Source organism: Anser cygnoides, chromosome 3 (assembly GCF_040182565.1).
Source record: "Anser cygnoides isolate HZ-2024a breed goose chromosome 3, Taihu_goose_T2T_genome, whole genome shotgun sequence".
Classification (NCBI taxonomy): Eukaryota; Metazoa; Chordata; class Aves; order Anseriformes; family Anatidae; genus Anser; species Anser cygnoides.
The window spans coordinates 68,907,171-68,934,813 of NC_089875.1; the positions used below are offsets into that span (position 1 = coordinate 68,907,171).

Below are 27,643 nucleotides of genomic sequence, written 5' to 3' on the forward strand. Positions count from 1 at the left end.
GAGCACAAGTCAGTTTTGGAAGGGAATTGGAATGAGGCAAGCAAGATGTCATGGTAGACTTCAAGAATTTCACATGTAAAAGAAGGTTTTATGGAGGAAAACAGATGTCTGTGAATGGTAAGGTTTAAAGAATACTGACAGTGGTATAACACAAAATGGTGAGGATTGAGAAAGTCCAGAAAGAAACTTCACAGAAGTAGAAAGGATGGCCTGATACCTGGCATTGATGTCAAAGACAAAAAGACTGCAGTGCAAGGTAGTAAAGAAGCAGGAAATGCAGAAGAGAAGAAAAGGAGGATGTCTGTTGTGGCATTTTGGAAGTCTGGAATGTAGAAATTACAAGGGTAGCGTAAAAAAAAAAAAAAGTAAAGACAGATTGCATCACTCCAAGCAGGAGATACGTACGCAGAAGGGATTTTCTTTTCAGACAGGAAGGAAAAGACAAATTTTAGAAACACTGCAGAGAAAAAGCTACAACAAAAAAGACATGCATGTCTTTTTTATTTGTTAACAGCAGCCAAAACCAGTAGATATAAGCCTTAAAACAAATAGTTAAATATATGTAGAAATATGTAGAAATAATGTTTCTACATTAATGTAGAAATAATTGTTTTTCTAAGGGCTGTGACATTTCACTGATGTTTTCTGTCTAACCCCTGCTTTCTTTGTCCATGTTATATGTCAGGAAGTTATCACTGGGAATGCAGTGGGTTTTTTTGTGGTTAGGTATGAACATAGCTCCTCTGAGAAAATGAACATCTTATCTCGTACAATGCACATCTGAACAAAATTTCACTCATGTCAGTGTCTCTGTTCCCAGAACTCTATCTTCTTGTACCACCTGAGCATCTGTTCCACTTCATTTAGCTCAGTCTTTCTACCAGAAAAAAATAAAGGAGACATCCTGTAGTTAGAAAAGCTTCAGCTAGACGTTGCAACTCATCAAAGTTGGACACTTGTCTATTTTTGTTTGCAGTCCCTGGCCCAGTATTTGGAGTGGACTTATACTGTGGTTAGTTTTGACCAGTTAACATCATTTTACTGGCTGGAGAAGATTTCTGAAGAATGTATTTTGGAGATCTCCCACCAAATAGGAGTAACTGTTTTGTCTGGATGGTATTTAGTTTCTTCATCAGTATTTCTACCACTGTCCTTTGTAGCCACAGAAGCATAACTTTGTATCCTCTGTCACATTATTACTTGCAGTCTCCTCTCACAGATAAGTCCTTTGTAAATGTAGGTCTGTAGTCACAAAGTGTATAAAGATTTGAAGCTTAATTTAAGTGAAACTGTGAGACACAGAAATCCAGCACTACAGTCCCCAAAAGTATAGTCTCCAGAACACTAAACTCTTCTCCATCTCTCGAGGGGGAACGTAAAAAACAAAACAAAACAAAATGTTTCAGGTTGATTTTTAAAGTTTAGTTGGTGCCAAAAATGCTGTTCGTACATGTGTTTGTAGAAGTGCTTTCCATCTGAGCAGAGCTGAGCAGCTCAATGACTGTTACCTGCCCAAGCCTACCTACAAACCAGATTCTCACACTCAAGGGTCTCTGAGACGGCCCTCCACCCCCCAGTATTGACAGACAAGCTCCTGTTATAATTTACTTGAATAGGTATTGCTCAGAAAGCACAGAAGCCACAGGCAGTGCTGTTCAGGATGATGGTGCTGGTGCCCATCTCTTGTATAACAGATTACTGGGCAGAGCATGCCCTTTCCCAGTTAAAGCAGCACCGGGTGGCTACACACATTGTTTCTGTTCTGTGGAGCTGAAACCAATTTTCAGTGAGTAAATGAAGAGTGATCATTCTGTTAAATTTTTTGGTTCTCCAATTGAGAAGTGGAGCTATTCAATAAACCTAGCAAAAAATTAATACAAAATAATGTGCTTTTTTCACACAATGTGGAATGGACCTGTGGAATTCTGTACCAGAGGACATTTTAACGTGCTTTCAAAATGAACTGGACAAGTTTGTGGGGAAAAAAATACATTGAGGGCTATTAAAACTAAGACAAACCTTTGATTCAGAAAGGTCCCTGAGATTTAAATTGTTGATGACTAGAAGTGTATTATCAGGCGGTATCATCACTTGCTTGCCTATGCTCGAGCTTTTCTTTAGGCATCTGCCTTTGTATTCAGGACAAGGTAGACCTTTGGTCTAGGACAGTATGGTGATTGTTATGCTCTGTCTTTCAAAGCTTTTCATATTCTGAGATGCCTCATAGTCACGCTCATGTAGGGATTTAGATGGAGTCTGAATATGCATCCTCCATGTCTGTGAATTGTTGGAATGCTGCTCAACTCAAAATGTTTTTAAAAAATAGCTGACGTATCATAGCAGCAAAATGATAATTTAATAAATAAGAGATTTTATAAATACAGGAATTTTAAAAATATGTGAACTGAATGGGAAAGTTGAGTTGAGGATTCTATCAAAATTACGTAAAGTGCATAAGTAGAAAGGCAAGTGTTGCAGCTGAGAAACATCATTTCATCCTTGCTTCCAATTGACAGTAAAAGCTTAGCATGCATCTAGCCAAGGATGTCACTTAAGGTGGAGGAAATAATTCTCTTAAAATCTAGAAAAAGCCTAAATCTCGCTTTTCATCTGGTTTAATCTGTGACAGAGAAAAATGCAAATCACAAAATCTGGTAAACAAGAACACTGAAAATGTAAAAAGAAGCAGAGAGTAACTATGAAGGTATAAGAAAATATACAAGAATCATGAAATATTTGAAAGATATAAATTATTGACAAGGAACATGTAACACAAGAGTAAATGACATCAGGAAAAATTTAATGCAGAAGTAGTAATAATGTGACATGGAACGTCAGTGACAGCTAATTAAAATATAAGTGGAGAAAAGTTCTTTTCTCTTAATACTGACAAACTTGTTATCATAATCAGTGATGATATTTGTATTTAATAACTAATTCTCACCCAAAATTGAAAGGATAAGTATTAGAAGAAAAATATAAGTGAAATATAGTGCAAAGGACAAATAATCTAATGGGAAAGGTCTTGACTGTGCCTGAACAAACGTAAGGGGAATTCCTGTTCTACAACAGACTTCTTCTAAGGGAAGACACTTCATCTCGTTTTCTTTCCCCTCTGTAAAACTGGAGTAAGAATGAATCATTCCCCACCTTCAGTAGTATCAGGAGAGCAAACATAGTTAAGATCATGAGGTGCCCAAGACACTGTAGTTAGGGAGTTTGTATGAAAATACCAGAAGGAACAGTGGCACACACAAATAAGAATTCATTATAGATTCCATTTAGAGACTTGTTCTTTAAAATGTTCTCATCAGTTTCCTTTTGCAGAAGCTTCCAACGTGTGTATGTATAGATGGTTGAATATGCACATATAAAACCCATTTGCAAAAATGAATATTTGTTCTGTTACCTATGGCCAAGTAATAGCAAATACTCAAGTATTTGCATTTGGAAAAGTTGATCCCATTTTCAAATCTGGCTATAAATACTTTTACATAATAGGCCATGCTTTTGAAGAAGGGATAGAGAAACCATCATTCTAAGGTATCTTCTAGTAGCTTGTATTTTAATATTGAATAAATCTGAGTCTGTCTAAACCTTTGTGGCTGTAGAGCTCGAATTAATTCAACCTATTCAACAGAAATTTCATGTGGCTAATATAAGCAGCGTGTGTTAGGTCAGCGACAATGTTTGAAGGAGCTGGACTGTTATTGTTAATTAATAGTAAACATTTGCAAAATAAGCTTTTCTTTTTGTTCATGGTAACTAGCTTCCTTGCGCTCAGAGCTAAATCATCAACATGCAGCAGCAATTGACCAACTAAGGCACAACCATCAACAGGAACTGGTAGCTGCCAAAATGGAGCTTGAAAGAAGCATAGAACTTGGCAGAAGACAGGTAGGAGGCATTGCTGGCAACTTGTTGGAAAATAATCAGTATTTGTTTTCTATTAGCTGGAGGCAATAACTGTTGTGGAAATGTAAGGAGGAATTTACTGTTTGAAAGTCAGCCAGCACCAGCAGGTAATGCATCCCTACCAGTTAACCTAAATTTTTTTGCTTAGCTTTTTCTTCCTTCAGCAAACTTCTTTAGATGCTTAGTAAAGGCTGTCATATCAAGGCAGTTTCCTTTTAGAGTTGTGCAGCCATCTTGGAGCACACTGACTTGCCTTGGGGGGAAAGTGCTGATTCCTGCAAAATTTTACTTGTCCTCAGTGGCCAGCAGGACTTAAAAAGAAAAAAAACAAACACTATTTCTCTCCAACACTAAGTGATATGGTGTCAAATTATTGCTTCAAACTTAAAATGTAGCTTAGTATCTTTTATTTTTAGGTGCCAAACTGGAAAAGATAAATTAGCTTTTAAAGAAAGTAGAGAAGACCTAACAACTTCCAAGTTTTTCATATATAAAAGCAAAACCCCCAAAGCTAGTATGGACTACAATTGTTTTCAGCAACCAAGTGATTCATTCACTTATATTTATAATTTTTCACGTTATACAGAATCAGTTTTTCCACTAGTAACTAAAATTTAAAGCTTCATCTCTATTTGAAAGGAAGCCAGACTCTTGAAAAGAAGAAAACAAAGAAATTTCTTCATTTGCATATAGAATAGGCTTTTCAGGATTCACTTACTAATAGTCCAGTACCAGAGAAGTGGAGTGCTTTTACAAGTAGGTTAATAGAGGAAACGTTTAATCTGATATAGCTTTTACAGCATGACATTCAAGGACAAGCCCTTTTTATTTATTTATTTTTTCCCTCCCCTGTTCTTTGTGTCCTTGTGGGTTTGAAAGCATGAGCAATACAGGCAAAAATGTGGTGCTGTCAGCAACAATGAAAGAAAACATGGAGAATTTAATAGGATGTAGTTTCAATGTCCTGTTTAAGCTTAGAGACACCCAAGTAAGATGTAAGAAACCAAGTTAAAATTTAAGAGCATGTGTTTGATCCAACCAAATGCCTTGTACTTTTGACTTCAGCACAATAAGCTGCTAAGTACATGTTTCAGTTATACTGAAGGCAAAGCAATCGCTTGATTGGGATGCCTATCACTTTAGAGGAACAGAGATGAACAAGATACAGAGAAATGAGAATGGGATGATTTTATTTGCTAATTTTTGAAATATTTAAATATGTGGACTTAACATTTTTCTTAAATAACTTTTCATAACTTTTTTCTTTTCCATGTTTTTTTCTTATAGCTTTAATATAGGCTTCCTATGGGGAGGAAGAAAGTTATTTTTAAAACTGTTTTTAAGGATATATAATAATATTTGTGCATTAGGATATGTTTGTATTTCCTGGGTGCATAAAGGCACAAGACACAATTATACATAAAACTACTTTGAAATCTTTGCTTTTTTTCTATTTGTGCAAACCGTACGTTTTTAATTATTATATTAATTATTGTGAAACTGTAAGAAGTGGGAGATAGATGGAAATGGAAAACCTTGAAAAAGGTTGATTTTATTCTTTGTAAACTGGTTGTAAACGTTATCAAAACCATTGGAATTGGATCCTGATAAGTTTTCCAGATGTTAACTGCATTGGAATTTCTTATGTGAAAAGAATGACTTTTATTGATTTATTGGACACAATGTAAATATTATATAAACTAAAACCACACATTAAGGGCATTCTAAGTGATATTTTTTACTAAGAAATTACAACAAACCAAAAAACAACACATGTAAACGCAAACATCTTACATAGATGGGCTCTTCAACATGTATTGTGCTGTGAGATATTTCTGACCCTGGTATTTATATGTGCATTAGAGAAGAGACTTCTGAATTATAGTGTTTGTGGGCACAGGGCATACATTTTACACTATTTCATCCCATTGTATGGGGTTGTGAGGGGAAAAACAGCTATGATTGTTCTTCAGCTTCCCCGCATTGTATGTTCAAGAGGTAGAAATTCCTAAATTCCCAGTCCCATAGTTCTTTGTAGTATTTGTTTTTGTTGTTGTATGTATGGGCAAAAGGAAAACGTAATGAAATGCACAAACTTTAACAGGCAGTGACAATGTTTTAAATTCTCCCACGAATGTTTACTTGTTACATAACTTTGATTTCATTGTTATTTGTACTTGCACACAAGAAAAAAAATCTCTTAAGTTTTAATTGTAATTTGTGTCAGCATTAAAAAAAAAAGGAAAGAAAAAATCTATTGAACGGAAAATTCTGTTCAGCTGTTGTCTTCTGAAAACAAGTATTGTGCTTTTGAGATACAAGTCTAAATAGTTTTTGCTGCTGCTACTTATGTCACAGGAGAAAGAATTTTTATGCCGAATATCAGACCTCCAAGATGAACTGAGACATCGAGACCATCATATAGCTGAACTAGACAAAGAGATTCTGCATCTTCATGACAATATAAGTGCATTGACCAAGGAACTAGAGTTTAAAGGGAAAGAAGTTCTTAGAATACGCAGTGAATCTAACCAACAGATCAGGTATGAATTTTTCCATTCTAAACTCAAACACGTATTGCCTCACGTATTGTTTTACTTAAGATATTTTATCATTTGCAGCTTTTAATTTATCCTTTTAATCAAGTGGCAGTATATACCATTAAGTCTTCTTCATAAAAAGCTGTGCCCATTACTGGTACAGTTAGTGAATATTACCATTCAGTTAATCTGCATTTCATTTACACACTTTGGCATATTTTAATAACAGTCTGCTGAAGTGTGTTTTTTTTTTTAAATTCATTATGCTTGTTTATTAAAAAATAAAAAAGCATTAAAGGAGATGCATTTTCAATGAAATAAGCTAGAAGATTGGAGGACAGTAAGTAGTGGGTTTTGAAGAATAATTCCTTTCTGTGTTGTCATTGTGTAAAAGCTGTGAAAAGCATGGCAGAAATTCATGATGAACAAATCAGTTGATTTTAGAATAACTCTTTTTTTAACAAAAATAAATTAAACAGGATGCATGAGCAAGATTTAAGCAAGAAACATGAGAAAGAGCTGGATGTCTTGGCAGCAGATCACATCAGAGAGAAACAAAGCATGCTGGCAGATTTTAATAAGACCCAAGAGCTGCTCAAGGAAATTAATTCAGCTTTACAAGTTTCGTAAGTTTTGTTACATTAAAAAAGTTTGTATGTAGCTGCGTTTGAGTCAACATTAGTTCATTCTGGTGTCCGTAAGTCACTGAAGATACTGCAGAGGTGCAAAGGTACAAAAACCTTACTCAAATATGAGGCCTATTGGACAACACAATTGTTGTAAGCCTTAGGGGAATTAACCAAGATAATTGTTAGTGATTTGAGACCAAAAATTTTCAAGGAGGAAAGATATTAAATATGTGCTGTTCACAATAAGTACAATATTAGCTATTTAGAAGTGTGATTATACCAAATGAGTGATGCAAACAGCTTCAGGTTTGCTAGGAAGCCTAGGAAAATTAGTGTCTGAAATGGATTATACAAGTTTAATAGAATACTTAGGATGCTTCTGAGTCAAAATGTCACCTGGGGTTAGACTACATCATGGCAGGAGTGGTGTAGTAATATGTTGTCTAGCCAGAGTTTTCTTGTCTTCCACAATCTTCATTCTTTATCCCTGTCTGTGATGTAGCCCATTTGGTCTGTAACCCAATGTTTCTTGCTAACGCTCCATAGGGCATTGAGAGCTTCCTGACACAACGTGGTCACTGAGGGATTTGTATGTGCAGCACAAGTTGTATGGCGGAGAGAATAACTGGTTCTAAGTATATGATAGAAAAATTCTCTAAGAAAATAACAACTAATAATGGACAGTAAAACCTAAATGCATCTAATTCTGTATTAACAATATGAGCACTCAAAAACTGTCGATAATCGAGTATAAAATTCTAGTTCTTACTCCTCCATAATCATACGCATGCACAGTTCTCTGAATATCTGAAAGTAAAATGACAGCTGTGCGTAACTATGTATTATACTCTGGGGATCTGTATACAGTAGCTTAACCTAGCATAAAATGTATACATGGAAATCAAGCCAGCTGAGCATATTGCTGTTCTGCTGAGTCAAATGCATTTTCTGCAAATAAAAACAGTCATGTTGTTCACATTCGTAATGTTTTATATAAATAGATTACATAATCTCCTCAAGTTATTTACAGGTTGTTTGAAGGCTATAATTCAATATGCACTGTTTTTTCAGTTCCAACTCAAAGTCAAAATTACTTGTGGAATTAAGTTTGAGCTGACTGACGCCTTAAATTCATAGTTTTTTTCTTAGGAATATTTTTTTCACCTGAATATCTTCTGAAACTTGGTACACTGATCTATATGAATGCTGAATATGTGAGACAAGTATTTTAGTAGTTTCCTTCAGAACTATGTTTAGCATCATGAACATTATGTCTGTTTCAGAGATATACAGACATTTGAAATTATTGTGTGTCTTCAAAACTTGTTCTTTAAAAAGAAACAAGGAGATTTATGCAGTTACTTGTGCAATTCCCCTCTCAGTTGGCTTATTTCACTTCTCTCCTTTAATGCTTTCCCACTAGGCATTTCAGATTTCTTCCCGTTTCTTTTTTTTCAAGCATTTATCAATTGTGGCATTTCTTTTTAATTCACATATCCTAATATCCAGGTTTTATTGCTTTTCTTTTGCAGCGTATTCCTTTATTTCAACTCTAATGGTACTAAGTTGCTTTTGCGGAGAGGAATTAGTTACCTGTTAGTCTTCGGTGTTCTTGGATATCTTTGTCCCATTATGTTCCACTTGAACTGAGGAAGATGGTGCCAGTATCCAGTATCATAAGCATGCATCTTTATTCAGAGTAGTCACCTATTAAGAGAAAAATGATATTGTTTGGTTTCTTCACCAAGAAAGTCAATTGCCAGCTTTTAAAACTTACATTACTATTAAATATAATGCAATGTAGTTCTTTTATTATATGTTATAAACAGCCTCAGCTATGTCTGCTGTAGTTCTACTGTCCACTTTTTTTTTTTTTTTGGAGTGCCTTGTTTTCAGTTTGGCTTCCAAGAGGCCTTTTTTCAAAGAACTAATACTGCATGTACAAGAGGGATGTTAAGATTTTAGAATTTTGCACAAAATTTCAGTTAACTGTAGCAAAGATTTGTTTTGTTTGTTTGTTTGTTTTTTAACTACACAAAGCTCAGTGATAATATAGAATTAACTAACTTCAGGGAGAAAAGAAAATGATCTTCTGTTTTTATTCCTTGAAATCTCTTTTATACAAATCAAAGTTTTGACTTTATTCACTCATCATTTAACGCTGGATCAGACTAAAGCAGGTATTTTTCTTTCCTATAAAGTTTAGAAGAAATGGAAGAAAAATATAAAAACAGAGAATCAAGACCAGAAGACTTGCAGCTTATCTCAGAACTGAAAGACCTAATTGCAGAGCGGGACCAACTCATAAAGAAATTGATTGTAAGACTTTTATGCTCTCCTGGTTTAATATCTTGACAGACATAAATGTTAATCTAATAAGAAGTGTACAAAATTCGTTAAAGAGCCAATGCTGATAGCGTGTATTTGTATTCTTTAATACGTTATTCCTGTGGTTCCAGTGTCTCATAATAGTAAAACTAATTAGATGCAAAGAGTGTACAATCAAGCATAATACATTATTACAAAAAGTATTGCAGTATGACCTTGATCAGACATATCCTATTTGCAATCTTGGAATAAGAAGTGAGCCATGTAAGCCATATAAGAAATGGTCTCTTCTATGAGCTTTCTAAGAAGGTTTCCAATTTCCTGATGCACGGAGTTTTGCAAACTCACACTTCAGCAGCCTTGCTCAGATTAGTCTGATTAGATCCTAATTCAGAAGCAAGAAGGAATGAGGAAAGTTCAAAGTAACTGGAGATCGGAAGTTAACTATACTGAATCCTTACCAGTGCATAATCCATTGAGCTATACTCACTCTTATACAACATATACAACAGAACTGCATAAATAGAAATTATGTAGTATTTACATATAATAATATACAAAATATGAAATGTAGTTTTTAGCAATATCAGTTTCTTTAAAACATGTAAGCATAAATTTATTTGAGATCACTTTCTAGGCAGATTTGGCCACTAACTGATTGAGAATGCATGAAAAGAAGTTTCTATTTGTTCTTCTTTTTAGGAAGACAAAAAGTTCTATCAGCTGGAGCTAGTTAACAGGGAGACTAACTACAACAAAGTGTTTAATGCAAGCCCAAATGTTGGTGTTATTAATCCATTGGTGAAGGTATGTTCCATGGGCTTCACTGACTGCTAAAGTGAAAAATAAGAAATCTAAAGTTAGCATGTAGTAAAAAGAAGAAATGTGTGTGTGCGTATGTACATATATCATTTTTTACTATTTTAGTAAAAAAATATTTTACTATTTTATATCATTTTTTACTATTTACTATTTTTTTTACTTAGTGACATGTTCAAAACAAGGAACATCATGTTTCCATTTGTCTCTCCTGATTTTTGTGTACATATTTGTTTCTTATGTACATGTATGTATAACATAAAACAGTTCCTTCTCACAAAACTCTGAAGTCAAAACAGAAAAGCGACCCTACAGAGGACAGGACTGTAGCATATATATAATAGAGAACAGTGACATCCTCAATCAGCTTTATTTTCAAATGATTTTTCTTGGTTATTATGGAAAATGCGAGGACAAATTTATTTTGCAGATGGTGCTCAGGATATAAGACCACTAGAAACACAGAGGAAGCGGGGACACTAAATAAAAGGAATAGGGGTAAAAAGAGGAAGAAGAAAAGTATGAGGAGAGCGTAGAATGAGTCTGAGTAGAAAAAGACAGACTAATAATGGAGAATTGGAGTGACAAACTGGGTATAGAGTGTAAGGGCAGTAGGAGATAGAAATCAGCCTCTAACCTTCTTAGTTATTGTTGCATCCTGTATAAGCAAAAACACTTCAGTAGCAGGCTTTTCCAATTCTCTCCGTCCTGGTGAACAGCAGCCAATGGAGGCTACTGTACAAACAGGCATAGTAGCCTCCCTGTCACTTAAAAAGCCAGCAACATTCCTACATGAAGAATAGTCTGCAGTTGGGTACCTTCATTCTGTCTCTTTCCACCACTTCAGCAGTAAGAATGAGTCCTCAGACATTTCCTTCTTCCTTGTAATAATCCATAGGTTATTTCACCTGCATGGAAAGGGAAGGGATTTTTCCCAGCTGTGAGGTCCGCTTTGGAGATAAACAAGTTCACGTGGGTGTCAGAGAACAGCTGGAGTCAAAACATCCTTTATGCGTTTGGGAAATGGGTAACAAAAAAATTTTGGTCAAGATTCAGTTCCATATTGATGCCTTAATTTAAATGTCTGCATACTAGTATCTACATGTGCACTGTGTGTCTAAATTCCTGTTAGAGTCAAGGGATATCTCATTAATGAAGTTTGCAACAGACTTGAGCATGGAGTAGGTATCTAGTATAGGGTGAGCAGAATCACTCTCATAAGTTCTCTAGGCTATGTTGTTCACAACCATTTCAGTTATGAAGATTATATGTAGACACTCAGATTGACACAAGTACAGGCAGTAAGGGAAAAAATAAAGATATACCAAATAAAGCAACATAGTTCTTGCACAATTCAGGGTTCTTTGACATTGGAATATTTTTACCTAAGATCCAGTTGTTTGGTTATCAAGTAAGCAGGTTGGGCAGAACGAATAGGATGTCACTGTGTAAAAGAAGGTCTGTCTCTGTCATTTAAGAGATTAGGCTATGTTATTTAGCTAATCTTACGGTTTCACATCAGATCAGAGTATTTCCCACTTCTCCACAAACTCTGCTGTAAATTGTCAACACTCTCCGACATTTTTCAGGAGTCCAGCAGCTCTGGCAAGCTTACCGGCTGTTACCTAACTCTTATGAATGCCTGCATAAAGGAACTTAGCCATCCTGGTGTTGTCTCTGCTAGGCCCAAACTAATTTGAATGCTTTGTCTTTATGTGAAAGGTTGTTTGAAAATTTTGGAAGTTTGTCTGAACCATTTTGTTTTAAAGATGTGACATTTGACCCTTGAGTATATAAGTTTGTGTTTTGTGTGAAGTCTGAATTGTTTGGGAAAAGTACTTCAACATCAGATTTCCATAGAGAAAATTCATATACTTTTATCATATGTTTCTCTCTCTTAAAATCCGTAAGACTTTAAAACAGTCTTGTATTCCAGAACATTTTGATCTCTCATCTCATGAATTGTGGAACATGTTACTTTATCAAAGCACATGCTGTGTTATTGGGGAATGAATTACAAACAAACTGAAAATTTCATTCTCTTTGAAATAATAAAATGACAGAATTTGAGTTACTACATGCTTTGCACATTAATACAAAATTACAACCATTGCAGTATTTATTAGAGCTTTTCAAATTTATGCAGTGGATCTGTTTAGCCTTACATTGGTAGATCTGCAGTTTCGTAATATTTTGCATGAATTCCATAGAAACAATACACACAATTTAGTTTCTCCAGATTTGACTGCTTCAGAAGTGTAGAGTTTTATAGAAAATAAGATACGAACTACAGTATTTTCAAAGCATTTATATAGATAAATACACTTTCCAGAAATGAGCCAGTTGTGAAGCGCAGATTTAACTACAGTGTGTTTTGTACACGGTTTTAATTACAGTGTATATTACCTTGCAGGTGTGTTCTACGTATATTTGGTTACTTTTACCAAACTATTTTTCCATTCTTGCCTCTTCAGCCTGAGGAAGTAAAGTGTTCGGGATGACTTTAGTTTAATCTTTTACAGCTAGTGGTCTTCCTCTGTGATAATTTAAAAAAAAAAAAACAAAAATCTAGTATAGCTTTCTGTTCACTATATTATCTTTCAATCTTGGTTTGACAAGCACATGCACCACTGGCCTACAGAGCAGTATTTGCAATTTTCAACTTTGAAGAGGTCAAGTAGTGAAATCAGATAGCAGGGAGCTAAACAGAAGAGTATAAACAAACAAATAGTAAGACTGTCTCCATTTGAACTCTAGGCCACCCATGAATAGAGCAGCTTTTCTGTTGGAAGTTTTTATTATATACTCAATTAATAGATCATTCATGAGAATAAATTAATCTTATTTTTGTAAATAGGGTGGTTTTTTAATAATTTTGTTGTTGACATGGAATATTGAATAGAAGTCAGAAAACACACGTGGCATTCTGTCACAGTTATTTTTGAAGACCTAGAGAACTATTTGAAGCATTTTTCTACATTAAAATATATAAGAGCACAGAGGATAAATACTGATTTCTTTGTATGATGTGTTAGGAGAGTAAAACAGTGATATCAAAATAAAGTTCTTCAGTATTTTGTGTCCCCTGAATATTATCAGTAGTATTAAGAAAGGAAGAAGGTTCACTTGTGCCATCTGGTGTTTGGAAGTGTTAGCTGTAGTAGCTTTAGCAGCCTGGCTTTTTTTGAGCAAGAAACTGAACTCTCACACAGTATTATTTTCATCTTCGGCAGGATTGCTATAATGCTTACTATAAGGGCATAACTGCATTTAAAGAAATGTAGCTGCTTTTCTAGGTTCCAAGTTTTACTGACCAAAATGTGCCTCAGTAATGGGGTGAAACCTGTTGCAGAGATTTACTTTTTTCATCACTGAAATTTTTCTGTAATTATATTTGACAGTAGAGCTGTTTCACTAATACCAAGAAAAGAACTAAGGAAAGATGGAAGGTTTAACAAGACCTTGGTAGAAAACTTACTTATCTTCAATGTTTTAGAATAGAGCAAAATGTTATACTGGAAGATATTTAAAAATCATATACTCGTTGGTTATTACACTAAGTGTTAATAACTTAATCAACGTGATTAGAAATGTGAGAAATTTGTGGTGATCAGTTCTGGTCAAAGCAAATAATAAAACTACAATTAGAAAAAAAAGTCCAGTCTGTCCCAATTGCTCTCCTTCCTATCCTGCCCCCTACCCCCAAAAAAATAACGCCACAAAAAAAAAACTCCTAAATTTGCAAATCTCCTCATCTGTCCTGGCGCCTTCCTTACATTTGTTATTTTTAATGCAGCAAAAGAAGAAGAACGATAAATCAACAAACAGGTTTGTGAGTGTCCCCAATCTAAGTGCTCTGGAATCTAGCGGAGTGGGCAATGGACATCCTAACCGCCTGGACCCCATTCCTAACTCACCCATCCACGATATTGAGTTCAACAGCAGCAAACCACTGCCACAGCCAATACCACCCAAAGAGCCCAAGACGTTTTTGAGGTGAGCACTGCCTCACCAATCTTTTTTTCTTTTTCGTTTCTTAACTCAGGAAAATTTTGCTTTTGTATTGAGCCGAATCCCACTTGCTTTACGAACCTTTCAGAGGTATAAGTGCTGTTATGAATTTTCAATTTTTATATAATATTTGTAACCTCTTTATAGTATTCCTTTTTATGGTAGACCTTGTTGAAACATGAAGTATTCTCTCACTTTTTCATAAATCCTGAACTTTGAAAACCTCTCTAGATACCTTAACAGAATTCATGTGCTTCCAATTGTTTACATATATGAACAATTGTTTTAAATGTTTGTGTTATTTGCTGATTGTCATTTAGGAAGTGATACCAGCACAGAATTTCTTTTATTCAGTATTGTGTGATGATGGTTTTATGTAAGAAAACTCTTTTCTGTGCTACATGAATGTTTTGTGTTTCCCCTTTCCCCACCAATATCAAACTGTTTCATAGGCATAATTTTACTACAGAAACAGGAAACGTACACGCTTGGGGGCTTAATGCTGAGCTTCTGGTAGTTAAAATCAGCATTGAAGTCTAAAGTAATTCTCTCATAAATTTATATAGTGAATTATTAACTTAAAAATGGTTTCTTAGAGGTAAATCTTTTTGCTTTATGTGGCTACATATTAAAGGCACTGAAGAAGTGCTGTATGCTATATTTAATAGGTACTGATCTCTTGCCTCCAAGCTGGCGGCTTAAAGTGATGTACAAGATTACAAGTTCGCACCTGCCTGTTGATGCTTTCTTTTGGTTTAATGTGAAAGGCCACATACCTAGCAATTACTTAGTATAAAAGGAAACAAATAATAGAATGTAAAATAGATAAGTAAAAACAGTTTATGGCAAGAAAACCATCTTTAAAAAGCCATCTTTAAAAAATAAGTAAGTTTACTTTTTCCTGTGCATGTGATGTGCGTGACTGCAGTCAGGTATCTGTAATATGCATGTGCATGAACTCGTGGACTGTGATGCTGGAGTTTCCACTCCAAAATGTTTTGTGCTTTGCATTATCCAGTAATACAGTAGGGATTTTTTTATTACAGATTTTTATTGATAAAGTAACTTAATTGTATAATTAGATCTAAATCAAATTAATTTTTCTCTTGATTATTTAATGAGGATTTTAATGGTTCAAGCGAGAATCAAATCTTGTTTGCAGTGAAGCAGTTTTTCCTAGTTTATTATCAAATATTAAATGTGTGCATGAACAACAATGCAAGTGATACTTGTGATCAGTGTAAAGTATTAAAATAGTCTGTATTTTTGTTCAGTTGCCAACCAGTCTCTGTGAGCACATGTCTATGAATATGATGCTTGCATCATATTTCCAAAAATTAACTTTGCCACAGGAAAAGGATGCTAAAAGAGGACCTTGTACAGTCACACTTTTCCAAGAAAACCTTTTTATTCTTCTGAAAACACACATCTGTTTATGAGATTTTAAATTCCATTTCCCAAAGTATTATTTGCCCACCCTGTAATGTGGCTGCTGAACTGACTTGTCTGTGCTGCTGATGCTCTCCAATGGAGTGGATGATCACAGATTCTGTAGGGAGACATTAAATCATATCCAGAGGCACACTGATGAGTAATCCAAGGAAAACCAGGCTATTCTTCACTCTTTTTTTCTGTGTGTTGTTTTTTTTCCTCGTAACTTTGGTACTCTGTTTAGTTGTGGGTTAATTTTTTTTTCTTTCTATGAATTTAGCCCTCCTCAGACTGACGCTTCACCAGTGGCTTCACCAGATCCACAACGCCAGGAGTGGTTTGCCCGATACTTCACATTCTGAGAGATGATTTGTTCTTGTGGCACAGCGTGACGTGGACTGTTTATCAGAGCATGACCTTAAGTAAACCCTCATGTGAACAAGCTTTCCTGTAATTTGTCAAACACTGTGAATGAGAAAGTATTTGTCTTTCTGATTTGAAAATGCACTGTATTTCATGTGATATTTGTTGGAATCACTTGACATGGTACTATATAATGTGTGTAATTATAACTATTATTTTTATTTAAAATGGAAGAACCTTTAAACTTTGTAAGTACAACATAATAAATTTTGGTAGAACAAACATAATGCTTTCCCCCTTTTTCCTATAAATGTTTTCTTTGATTTCAGGTAAGGCTTTCCCCCCTAGAAAATCGCATGGTTGTTACAAATACAATTTAAATTGTAAAAGGAAAAAATATATATATACCACTCTCTCTCCAATTTGGGCAAGGTATGTTTAATCCATCCCAATTCTATTATGTTAGCATTTTAAAAACTGTCCTCTTTCTAAGATTTCAAAGGAAGAATGTGAAATAAATCAAAAACAGTGTAGCTGCTAGCCTTCAGAGCAGAGTGATTTTGACAAGACCATAAAAAAAAACAACAGACACTGTTCATTGGGGCAGGGATTTGACTCCTTAACTGCTGCCTCTGAGACTTTGCCCTCTAGTTATAATCTAAAACTTTATCACTGAATTTAAGCAGAAACTGTATTCACAGATTATGTATTTATTTTATTAATATTAACAAAGACAAATGCTTGAAACCTTTAGAATACTATGTACTAAGTATCTCTGCATAAATCAAGAATCTACATTTTGAGCATGAAGTCCTGCTTTGGATAAAAATCATGTCTGAAATTAAAAAAAAAAAAAAAAACCTACAAAAAACCACAACTTTTTCCCAGTTCTACATATTACACATATAGATCTTGAAAACTAAATTACCTTCAATTGTCTATATTAAAGGGTTTTCTTGTCTTAATCTAATCTATGAACATGTTTTTTCAGCTAGTGAGCATGATTCTCCAATCTACACCTTTTATGATGCCAGTGTTGTTCCAGAAATTTGCTGCAGTATATTGAAAAAGCCCGTTGTCTCTTTTGTATTTTTTCATTCAAAGATTACCACAAAGTAATTCACACTGGTAGTCTCAGGGAGAAAATTGTCTCTTTGTTTTATGAATGTATTTTTAAGCTGAATCTCTTATCTTTTAAAAGCAGGAAAATTTGAGTTGTTTGAATAACGTTTTAGTTAGCATATACAAAGGTCTTGAACTTTAATATTCATCTGAAGCCCTAACTACATACTTTTTTTCCTTGTATGCACAAAGGTAAATACCCAGATGAAGATACTTGCTAATTACAATGAGTTTTATATGTAGTATATGTATAAATGAAAAAATTTGTATGTTTTCATATAAACAATATAAAATATTCTAAATGAACATTTTAAAACTTCTTATAATTCTGCTTGAAAACTACACTGGAAGCTGTATTCTGGTGATGCTGCTGTGGATTAAAGATGCATACAGCAAATTTTCGGTAGCTGGTGGACTCAACTGTAGGTATATGCAACTTTTTAATTTTAGAAGAAAGCCATATTGGGCAAAATGTCAGATTTCTTGGCTCTTACCCGAAATAAAATACACTAGCTCATTTTGTTATAATGTTCTGACGTGAGTGTTGCGTATTTTTTCTTGCATGCTTTGCAAAGTTTATAAGGGGCTCAGCCTTTACCTGCCATCCTCCATGTGTAAATTTCTATGTATGGAATTAATAGCTGTGAACAATAATTGGATGGTAATGTGTGCGTTCACTTTACCTGCTCATATTTTTAGACTTCAGTAAAGGGTTGGGTATTTTTGCTAGCACAGGGATTTGTCTTTTTACAGGGAGAAGAAAGTTAAGAAGTTACCACATCTGCCGAAGTCAGCAGCTGTTCCACTACCAAATCAGTCTCTTAAAAAACAACCTGAAGAGACTAGGAGAAAAATGAGTTTCTACCAAATGGCATTGAGAGCACTGTAATATGTATTCCCAAAAAGTTAGTTAACGTCTGGCATTTTGGATTAATAGAGGAACTTGCATTATCACAATACCATTGTTTTCTTGATCTTTGCAGTATCTGGTGCCCAGTTCTGCAGTCTGCAACGTCTCTGCTCACATACACAGTCTCAGCTCTTGGGCGTTTTTTTGCCTAAGCCCTTCTACTTGTTAACAAACAACTCCAAGGTAAGGAGGTGCAGAATTAATATGAAATTGCATCATGTTATTTAAAATGCCGGAAAAAAACTTTAGGCTCTTAGGAGCTGTCTGTGCATTCTGAGACATGAAATCTGATTAGCAGCACTTAGTATAATTGTTTCCCCTCTGACCCTTTAGAGTTTTATCCAGAAAGAAATTTAAAAAGTCAAAGAGCAAACACAAAAGAATACAGTCGTTTAATCCTTACTGGGCTTTCCTATGGAAGAGGAAAGTAACAAGCTATACTTGACACTGGGGCAAAATGCAGCAGAATTCTACATTTAATCAGGACACCAACAATCAGCCTTCAGGCAAAGTTTGGCTTTCAGCCTGGATTGCTCAATTTACTTTTGTGATGAGCGAATGCCAGTGAATTTTCCAGGTTAGCAGGAAAATGCTTTGGCTGTCCCATTTTACACCTCATAGCGTAAGGAAGAATTACGTCACAAGAACTGCATGGCTCTTTTCTGCAGCAGGAATTGTACACAGAAGGTATACCTGAGGAAAAAAATAGTGCTAACATAGACATTGCTTCATCAGATTGACTCCTTCCTTCCATGTTTTTTCAGTTACTTCAACACGTTTACTATATTTACTTGAGACTTCAAGGAAAATATTACTCCTATGAGAAGTACTGACAATAAGTTACATCGGTCAATATTACAGATTTTTTTTTAATTAGAATTTTTTAAAAGAATCCTCTTTTTGTGATCTGCTACTTCAAAAGGAAAAACTTGGATTATTTTCAAATTGGCTAGAGTAGCTTTACATTTGATATGTACATGTTTAATAAAATAAAATAAATTTGTAATAAACTTTTATCACTTTAAATAACAAGACTAGGTATTGTAAATCTGGAGAATATATAATATTTAGCCTTTTTATTTTTTAGGATATGCATATCTTATTTTTTCTAAATGTTTTATACAGTGCTGTGAGAATCTCTATTTTCATTCTTAAAACATAATGCCATTTTTTCCACTCTTGATGTTAGCTACTCTCTGGAACTACACCTTCCTGCTTTTTGAGACGAGAATACCCTTTCCAAGAGGGACCTCCTTGGATGAGTTACACTTCAAAACTGAAAGCAGCAGTCTTTGTGGGAAAAATATTTCTGCTCATGTAAGTGAAGGTGGATGGATTCTGAGCTGTAACATATTTTGCAGCACTTGCCCTTCTGGTTTGGCAGCTGAAAAAAATGGCATCTGGCTGTCCTTTCTTTTCACTAAATTGTTAACAAACACAATATTCCAGTAACCATGGCTAGAAAATCCCAATATCAGCTTTTGACTAATGGTCATTCACTTTTTTCCAGTTTTATTCTTGCTCTGAAACTCTGTTAAAAAACTATAGGATGCAATTCCTAAAGAATATCAGGATTCCCTTTTAACATTAGAAACCAGACCTGTTCAGTGTGTCAGAGCAACCCCTTATTTTAAGTTACATGTGAATGTTGTTACTTGATCTCAGTGCTATTCACAGATAAATTTTAATGATTCTGCATTGAGAAAATGACCTCCTTTGCTGTTATTTACTTCCCTTAGAATGAAGCTGACTGAGTCACCTAGCTTAAAAAATAGCAATCTTCAACCTCCTCTGCAGTCAACAGGCAGCTTCAGGGGTGAATCAGCCCACTTATCTCTTTTGATTGTACAAAAAGTGTAGAGCAACAACCAATTTATGTGTCTCCAATTTAGGTGTGAGGAACCCTAGCCTTTTTTAATAGCATTTGCAAAAACAACAGCTTTGAAAGACACTAACTTTCCTCTTACAGGAGCCACATTGCCTTTTTTCTGGTATGTCCGCTGTAATTCAATACGGAACTGTTACTACTCTTCCTAGGCAAATGATAGCCTGTTTTTTACTACAGTGAAAGGGAATCTCTAATTTCTTGTACTGTTGTTTAGCTACCTTCTGGAGTAGGGCACTGTGTCAGTTCTATTGATCTATACATTCCCTGGCAAAATTTCCAGGCATAATTACATAGAGAAATCACCTTGTAGTTCTACAATTTACGTTAGAGTGTATTTTGGTTGGTGACATAAAGAAACATCCATTTTGTAATTGGAAGTACCTGTAGATAGCACTGGGATCAGGTAACAAAAGCAGGCAGCCAAGCTGAAGCTGGACTTTTCAGCCTGACTGCTTAGCTCCATTTCTGCTAACGCTGCAATTTATCTGTCTGCCTTACCATTCATTCACTGGGCTCTGTTACTGCACTACCATGTTTATGCTTATCCTTTTCAAGCACATAAACAATTAGCCAACTCAAGCTTTATTGACTGTACAAATTGTACTGTAAGGTCCTAAGTTAATGATAAGACCTGTGAGGTGAACTACTGATCCTTTCTGGAGTCTAACCAAAGCATTTAGGGAGCAACCTGAAGTCTTTAACTACAGCTACAGCCATAGCCCTTCAACTCTAATGACAGGCACAGATCAACAGCTGTGATGGCTGGGCACAGAGAAAAATGCCTGAGCATACTTCAGCCTGTAAATACCACACACAGCTGCAGTGGCACCTGGCAATGGAAATGGAAGGTAGAGAGTTCAGCCCGAGTTTTATCCTGCTTAATCTAAATCATCACCTAGTCCATGGGATCCATGAGCTCCTCTCAGCACCTGTGCAGCCTTGCTTGCAGTGTCCCAGCTGCACGTCGGAGCAGGATGTGTACCACTGACCCCTGCGTTAACTGACAGGTCTTGTACTCCTGGGGTATTACCAGATCAAGGGTACGCTCTATATTCTGTAGAACTGAAAAACAGTGGAGTTTTCAATCTTTATTTTATTTGCTTATAAATTTCAGAAGTGAGCTGAAAGCAAAAAGCAGTTATATTGGCTTATGTAGAGAGCCATTAAAAGTGGAAAGCAGAGATGAACTAGGAAAGTATTCTGAGCACAGCAAAAGGCATTTTTTCAGGCCAGTAACTGAGAGCACTATATCCATCCACTTGTTTAAGATAGTTTTTCTTGCCCCATTTTGCACCAAGATTTCTAAAGGGGATACCATGTGGATTTTCAAATGAGCATGACGTAGTTTTTGATGGGATCTTCTTTGTTGAGTAAATATTTCTGTATCACTCAACTAAGTACATAACTGTTACTAGGTATCATTCAATAATAAGCTGATAAATACAGGGTTTTTCTGTAGGAACCACTACCTAATTGCAACCTTCACACACCAAGGTCAGTTACTTGCTCTGTAGCTGGAATTAGCTCCTTCAGTTGCTGGCTGCTGCATCCTTTTCCCTCCTGTTGCTCCTCCAGCTTCCTAGGGTACAAAACGCCAGGGTTGAAGAAGCACAGGAAGACACCTGCAGGACATCACAAAGATTACAGCTCTGCTGTGCAAGCAACCAGGTAACTGTGCTGAACCAACAAATGTGTACAAATATGTCTCGTCCTTAAAAAGAGAAGCCTGGTTTGGGTACCTTGCAAGACAGCACCACAAACTGAGTAAAGCTGGCACTGGAAGCACACTGTGGAGGCAGGGTCGGCCTGACACTGCACCTAGAATCATTGCCAGAAGTAGTTTTGAATTTTCAGTGAACAATTGACGTATTAGCTGCAGATCTCAGCAGTGCTTTTTCAGCTATGCTAACCAACTGAATGGATATAAGACCATTTTATAAAGGGCCCAGACTTTTGCCTCTGGAGATACACCTAAGGGTCAGAAAATTTTGTCTTTATAGGCACCTGCAGCAGTCCTAGGCTTATGCTGTAAACACCCTTTCCTTCAGGTTTGGAAACATCTTAATTCTTAGGATTTAGGCAACATCTACAAATACTTTAAAGTTTGTATTTCCAAACAACACAGGACAGGTAATTGAAGTTCTGTCCGCTGAGTTACCAGACACGAGTCTGCGGTAGCTTGTGGAGCATCAATTCAGAGAAAGCCACGCAGACAAATTCTGAGCCTTTATTTACAGCATCTGTGGTCCCACTGAGATGCTTTTGTCCAGGCATTCCCAGACTCTCGCCTTTTCTGCTGAGCAAACTTTCCTCATATAATCTCATGGATGGTGAGATAGTCAAGAGGATTACGAGAGGTGGAGTAATCACTTTAACTTTCCTATCTACTATAATCACTGTATTCTTTCAACTGGGAAAACAAAAACAAAACACAGACATTCAAATTATATTAGTTTAATTAAGGCAGGTAATGCACTTATTTTACATATCAAAGCTATATATCATAACTTGAAAATAAAAGATGTTTTTTGTTTGAAAAGTGTTGAGTTTCCCCACTGCGAACTCTTGTGTTTTAGTATGACAAGTTCTTATTACAGAACTATTGGTATATTTCTGATACCTTGACAATAGTATGCTACACTTTCTAGTTAAGATCTTACACGGGCAGTCATTTCTGCTTTGTTTGTGAATCAGTGACTTACTGTTAATACAAGCCAACAACGGGAGGTCCTGAGAATGAGGAGCTCAATAAAGAAGTTTTAACTTCAGACACCTTGAAGGGAGCTGAAAGTTTTTCTCTGTGATAGCACAGACTTGAATGGCTATAGGAAACAAATACAGTGTCACACATACCGGGAAGATAACGTGTAGCAGCTCAGAAGACAGCCTCCTTCCAGGGCAGTCCCTGCGAGCAGGGCTCAGAGGTGCCCTAGCACTGCACGCTCCAGGGAGCGCACCCGGGCTGGATGGCGGCGAAAGGGCCGGGAAGCAGGCAGGCTGCTGGGGTTCACTGGCACTCCTTACACCTGGAACTCAATTTTAAAACAGAAATAACTTTAGAAGATTAAATATTTCAAAGATAAGATGCCACTGGGTGTGAGGAAAAAGACCACATTCAGATGCTAAACTCTTCAAAGCAATACACCGTACATTTTGGGCTAAAGCGAAAGTTTCAGAGCCCCCCCCCGCCCCTACTTTCCGGCTGTACTAAAAGCCCAAACCCCCCAGAGCCGCCACGGACGCGCCTTTACGGAGGAGGAGCCGCCTGGCTTGCAGCTGCCTTCAGGGGAGCCGGGCTTGGAGCTGAGGGGACCCGCAGGCGGGGGGAGCAGCACAGACACAGACAGACAGGCCGCGGCCGGCGGGTCTGCAGTTCACAGCAGAGCGGCCGATATTGTTCTTTTTTTCCTTTTTTTTTTTTTTTTTTTTTTGGCTTGGGGCGGCGTTTCGCCAGCAGCGGGGCAGCCCCGGCGCGGCGCTGAGGCACCGAGGGGACACCCCCATGGCCCCCGGCCGGGCCCGGGCCGCGGGGCGGTGCAGGGGGCGGGGACGGCGCCGCTTCCCCTGCCGGGTGAGGGAGCGGCGGCGGGGCCCGGCTGGCGGTGGCGGGGGGGTGGCCGTGGTGGCGGCGTTGGGGCGGCCTCGGGCAGCGCCCAGCGCCGCGGCTGCCCGCGGGGCCGAGGCGGGCTCGGGCCGCGGAGCGGAGCGGGGGCGGCCCCGCCGCCATCTCCCGTCTGGCCGCACGGCGCCGCCGCGTTCAAAACTTGCGCGCGCCTGCCGCCATCTGGGACCGGACGGACCGACCGACCGACTGACTGACAGCACAGCACAGGCAGGAGGGCCGCCTGCCTGCCTGGGGTCGTCCCGCCCGGCGGTGCGGAGGTGCCGCCGCCTCTCACCGCCCACCCCCGCAGCCCCTCCGGGCTCCTTCGCAGCTGCCAAGTTTTGCCCCGACGCCTCACTTTTCCCCCTGTTTTTATTTTTAAATTTTTATTTATTTTGCCCCCGCGTTCCCGGCCGCGGACCGGGCATGGCGCTGCGGGCGGAGCAGGTGGGCTTCATCGGGCAGGTGTTCGAGTCCTACGTGCTGCAGCACCACCGGGACGAGCTGCTGGGCATCCTGAGGGAGCGGGACGCCGAGGCGCACTACGCCGTCGTCGTCGACGCCTTGACGCTCTTCGAGACCAACATGGAGATCGGGGAGTACTTCAACGCCTTCCCCGCGCAGGTGCTCCCCATCTTCGACAGCGCCCTGCGCCGGGCGGCCGTCACAGCCCTGCAGGCCGCCGAGCCCTCGCCGGAGCTCTGCGTGAAGACCAACCTCCACGCCAGGATTTCGGGTGAGTGCTGCAATGGGGAAGGCAGCCCGGAGCCTTCCCACAGCGCTTCCGACTCTCCTCGTGCTGTGCCAGCGAGCGGGATGTCCAGGGAAGGGCTGGGAGCGTGGCTGGTCACGCTCTTGCAGTGTTGGTGGCGCCTGTTGAACGGGAACCAGCAAAGAAACCCCAAAAGTTGCAGGTACACACAGTTCTGTAGGGCAGTCCAGCTGGTGTCCCCGATGGGGTGCGTGCAGTGGCTGGAGGCTTGTCACAGCGTCTTTCCGTGGGAAAAGTTGCTCCTCAAACCGGCGTTTGGTCTCGGGTTATTTCTCTTGTCAGCCAGAAGGTCTAATAAAAAAAATTTTAGAGGAAGATCTGTACTCCCTAGCTTTTCTTGCTGGTTGACTTCCTTAAAGTCTAAATTGGCTCATATTCATTAGCTCCAGCTGCCTCCCAGGGCAGGCAAAGTCTAAATTTTGAGTTGTCTTGTGATAGTTTTATCCGATGTGGTTAAAATCTTTGCTGAACTAGTTGTGATAAAGTTACCTGTTACAAAACTGGAATGGGTTATCAGCAGGAACGGTCATCGATAAAGGCTTTGGTCCTTTTTTGACTACAAGCTGCTACGCTATTACTCCTCACTATTGGGAAGCGTTTAGTGGCGTTGAGGTGAGGTAGGTGTGGAGCACAGGTTCTGGGGTTAAAATGCCAGTTGTACAGAACTAGGCTCGGTGGTGGCACGGTCTCGTCTGGTCATTTCTGGTCGTAACCATTTGGAGCTGTCTAGTTTGCAAAGCCAAGAGCTGGTGACCTGTGTTTCCCTCCTTTGCTCCATGTTTGAGTGGCTTATTTATGATCATTTAGTCTTCTGGCAGCTTGAAGATAGATGAATCACAGTTGTTAAAGCAGACATCTGTTTTGTCCCGGTACATTTCATTAAAATATTGACATTAAAATAGATACATCAGGAATATAATTACCCCGTGGCTCTGATAATGCTATTTTGTCTGAGTTTTTAGGGAAAACGCCAAACAGCTTGCTACCTGGTTGGATGTTACGCAGTTGGTAACTGCTGACTTTGTGGCATACGAGGACAGCCTCTGTGTTGTACAGAATTGTGCAGCCTTATGCATCTCACTGTGCTGATAAAGTCAGAGCAAATAAAACTTTATTCACAGTGCTCTGCATTTACATTATTCAGGGCTCCAGCATGAGAGTAGGGTGATTTGTACTCCAAGTGTGATCCTTCTCTAAGCTACCAGGAAGCACCAGAAGGAGCAAACCAGTGGGCAGATGCTTGCTGCATGAGTGGCTGCATCTTTAAGACATTCCTGCTCCTGATACCAGCCTGTTGCTGGAGTCTTCCCACAGCGATGTTTTGTTTGAATATTCCCTAATCAACCTCAGGCAAAATTAGCTAGATTTGATCAAATAATTTTAATACATGATAAAGGTACATCTGACCGATCATTAATGGAAGAAAATAATCAGCAGTCTCACAATGTTCTCCATCACTAAACTGGAGGGAAAATGAAGAGCAGGGGAGGGTTATCCTCGTGTGGTCCAGCTGGGTCAAAGGAACCACAAAATCTGGTTTATGTTCTGTACCACCAAAAGGCCGGCTCCTGAAGAAACAAAAGTAATCAAAATGATACGCAGGCACTTTTTTTTTCTGCCCAAATTTGCCCTTAAGTATACGCTGAGTTCTTGTTTGATGGCACAACCTCTCCTTTTCCTGGAAATCCATTAAAAGACTTTTCCTTACTGTTAACTGATTCCGTGGTGCTCAGGCTATTGATGGCCAAGCTGCTGCTGGTAGCTCAGTTTTACACATCGTTACTCATATAGTAGTAATGTGTGTGCTTACTCAGAGAGGCACATACTCAGATAAAAAGTTTGTCAGTCTGATACAAGCAGCCTGCAGGCTCTCTTTTTCCCTGTGGAGGCTCTCATCTCTTTGATACTCAGGGAGGCGATGATAGCTTGTATCTGCTAACGGTGCTGCAGCTCTCTCTAGCGTGAGATGTGTTGTTTTCTGCAAAGGCTGTTGAGCTGCACGAACACTGGGTTGGGAAAAGATGCCAAAACAGTTGGAAATACTGCATTGGTTTTGTTTGTTTGTTTGTTTTTCTTTGCCTAAGCTGAATAAAAATGCAAACCCAGGGGAGAATAAGAATTTTTGACAGGTTTGGTGGAAGATATAGATGGCTTTGTTACAGCCAACCACAAAATTAATTTGTTTCTAGTTCTACATAATAGTTCATTTCTTTTCCAAATTACTTCCTTTCTACTTTACTTTTTTTTTACCTTTACTCTTTTAAAATGAGCTTAGTGTTTAATAATATTTTCTTTAAACAGAAGCAAAAAGTCAAACACTTTGCTTAAATGCATCGAAGCAGCATGTTTCAGCATGTCTGAAATGAAAGATTCGATTTTGAAAATACCGAAATAAGTATATGATGCCTTGTCATTTTTTTTACCAGCCAAAGCTACTGAGCAGATCTGACCTAAATGCACAAATAGCCTTGGTCCCCTTAGAAACACCGGACAGATTTATTATTTACATCCCCATTTCCTAGTTCTATTTCGTAACTAAAACTGTAAGAAAGTGTTTTAAGAGAAGGTAACTTCTGTTTAAGTCGATACTTGTTAACTTCTACATTTTCCTCTGAAATAGCTTCCAGAGGGGCAGTATTTTGATGCTGTCCTCAGCTGTGCATTCTGGAGGCCGCTTATTTTTGTAAGGACTCTGTAGGGGACTGAGTTAGAGTCATCTTCCCAAGGTTTCCAGCAGCTGTGCTGCTGAGCGGTGCCCGTACAGGTGAAGGCAGGGGTGGGATCCGTGCAGCACGCACCTGGCTCGTGGCGTGGGTGGAGGTGAAGGAGAGCAAGTGCCATAACAGCCTTGTCACTGTTCGTTTGGGCATGTGAGTGATTTTGCTCTTGTGGTGTTCTTCCCTCTTCCATTCCTTTTCCGGCACCTTCCTTGTGCTGGAGGTTTACTGGCACACAACCTGGAATTAAGGTCCAGTGCTCACAGACAATGCATTTAAAAATTTGCTGAGACTCGAGAATTCACACAGGGTGAGGAGTTATGCTCGTTTAACCCTGCGAATAACGCTGGACCACAATTAAGTAGCATAGCTAAAGTTTTGAAATTCAGACAAACCAGTTGAGAATAAGTGGCATTTCCAGACGATCATTTGAATTAATAAGTAGATCTACGAACATCGGGATCTTTCTTCATGTACGGAAACTGCTCATGACTATTCATGACTCTTGGCAAAAATAGGAGAGTAAAATGGCTCCATTTTCTGTTCGTGATCAGCATCTGGTGTTTTTCACTGTCTGAGACCAATGAATTGGAT

At 38.1% G+C, this 27,643-nt stretch overlaps 2 protein-coding genes and 1 long non-coding RNA gene across 23 annotated transcripts in view; 2 read left to right on the top strand and 1 right to left on the bottom strand.

The window, feature by feature from the left end:
• FAM184A (family with sequence similarity 184 member A) overlaps positions 1-18,036 on the top strand; it is a 71,685-nt gene extending 53,649 nt beyond the window's left edge. Inside the window, exons 13-19 of one of the 9 annotated variants that reach the window (XM_066994365.1) lie at positions 3,770-3,897; positions 6,274-6,458; positions 6,935-7,081; positions 9,286-9,403; positions 10,115-10,219; positions 14,028-14,227; positions 15,954-17,999. In XM_066994365.1, the coding sequence (XP_066850466.1) occupies positions 3,770-3,897; positions 6,274-6,458; positions 6,935-7,081; positions 9,286-9,403; positions 10,115-10,219; positions 14,028-14,227; positions 15,954-16,035 (965 nt within the window). In that variant the 3' untranslated portion in view covers positions 16,036-17,999. Of the gene's footprint in view, positions 1-3,769; positions 3,898-6,273; positions 6,459-6,934; positions 7,082-9,285; positions 9,404-10,114; positions 10,220-14,027; positions 14,228-15,953 lie in introns of all 9 variants that reach the window. The other 8 variants (XM_066994372.1, XM_066994366.1, XM_066994373.1 and 5 more) reach the window with 8 other exon arrangements.
• LOC106032457 (uncharacterized) overlaps positions 1-23,347 on the bottom strand; it is a 36,655-nt gene extending 13,308 nt beyond the window's left edge. Inside the window, exons 1-5 of one of the 8 annotated variants that reach the window (XR_010830403.1) lie at positions 22,810-23,324; positions 20,852-21,578; positions 11,050-11,139; positions 8,678-8,791; positions 7,081-7,715 (exon numbers count right to left, since the gene is read on the bottom strand). This is a non-coding gene — a long non-coding RNA (uncharacterized lncRNA). Of the gene's footprint in view, positions 1-7,080; positions 8,792-10,868; positions 11,140-16,230; positions 18,762-19,271; positions 21,579-22,809 lie in introns of those variants that run through there. The other 7 variants (XR_007163845.2, XR_010830401.1, XR_007163843.2 and 4 more) reach the window with 7 other exon arrangements.
• Positions 23,348-23,458: 111 nt separating this feature from the next.
• The window catches only part of MCM9 (minichromosome maintenance 9 homologous recombination repair factor), a 62,743-nt gene continuing 58,558 nt past the window's right edge, over positions 23,459-27,643 (top strand). For all 6 annotated transcript variants that reach the window (XM_048065545.2, XM_066994362.1, XM_048065546.2 and 3 more), the window contains exon 1: positions 23,459-24,296. In XM_048065545.2, the coding sequence (XP_047921502.2) occupies positions 23,459-24,296 (838 nt within the window). The remainder of the gene's footprint in view (positions 24,297-27,643) is intronic.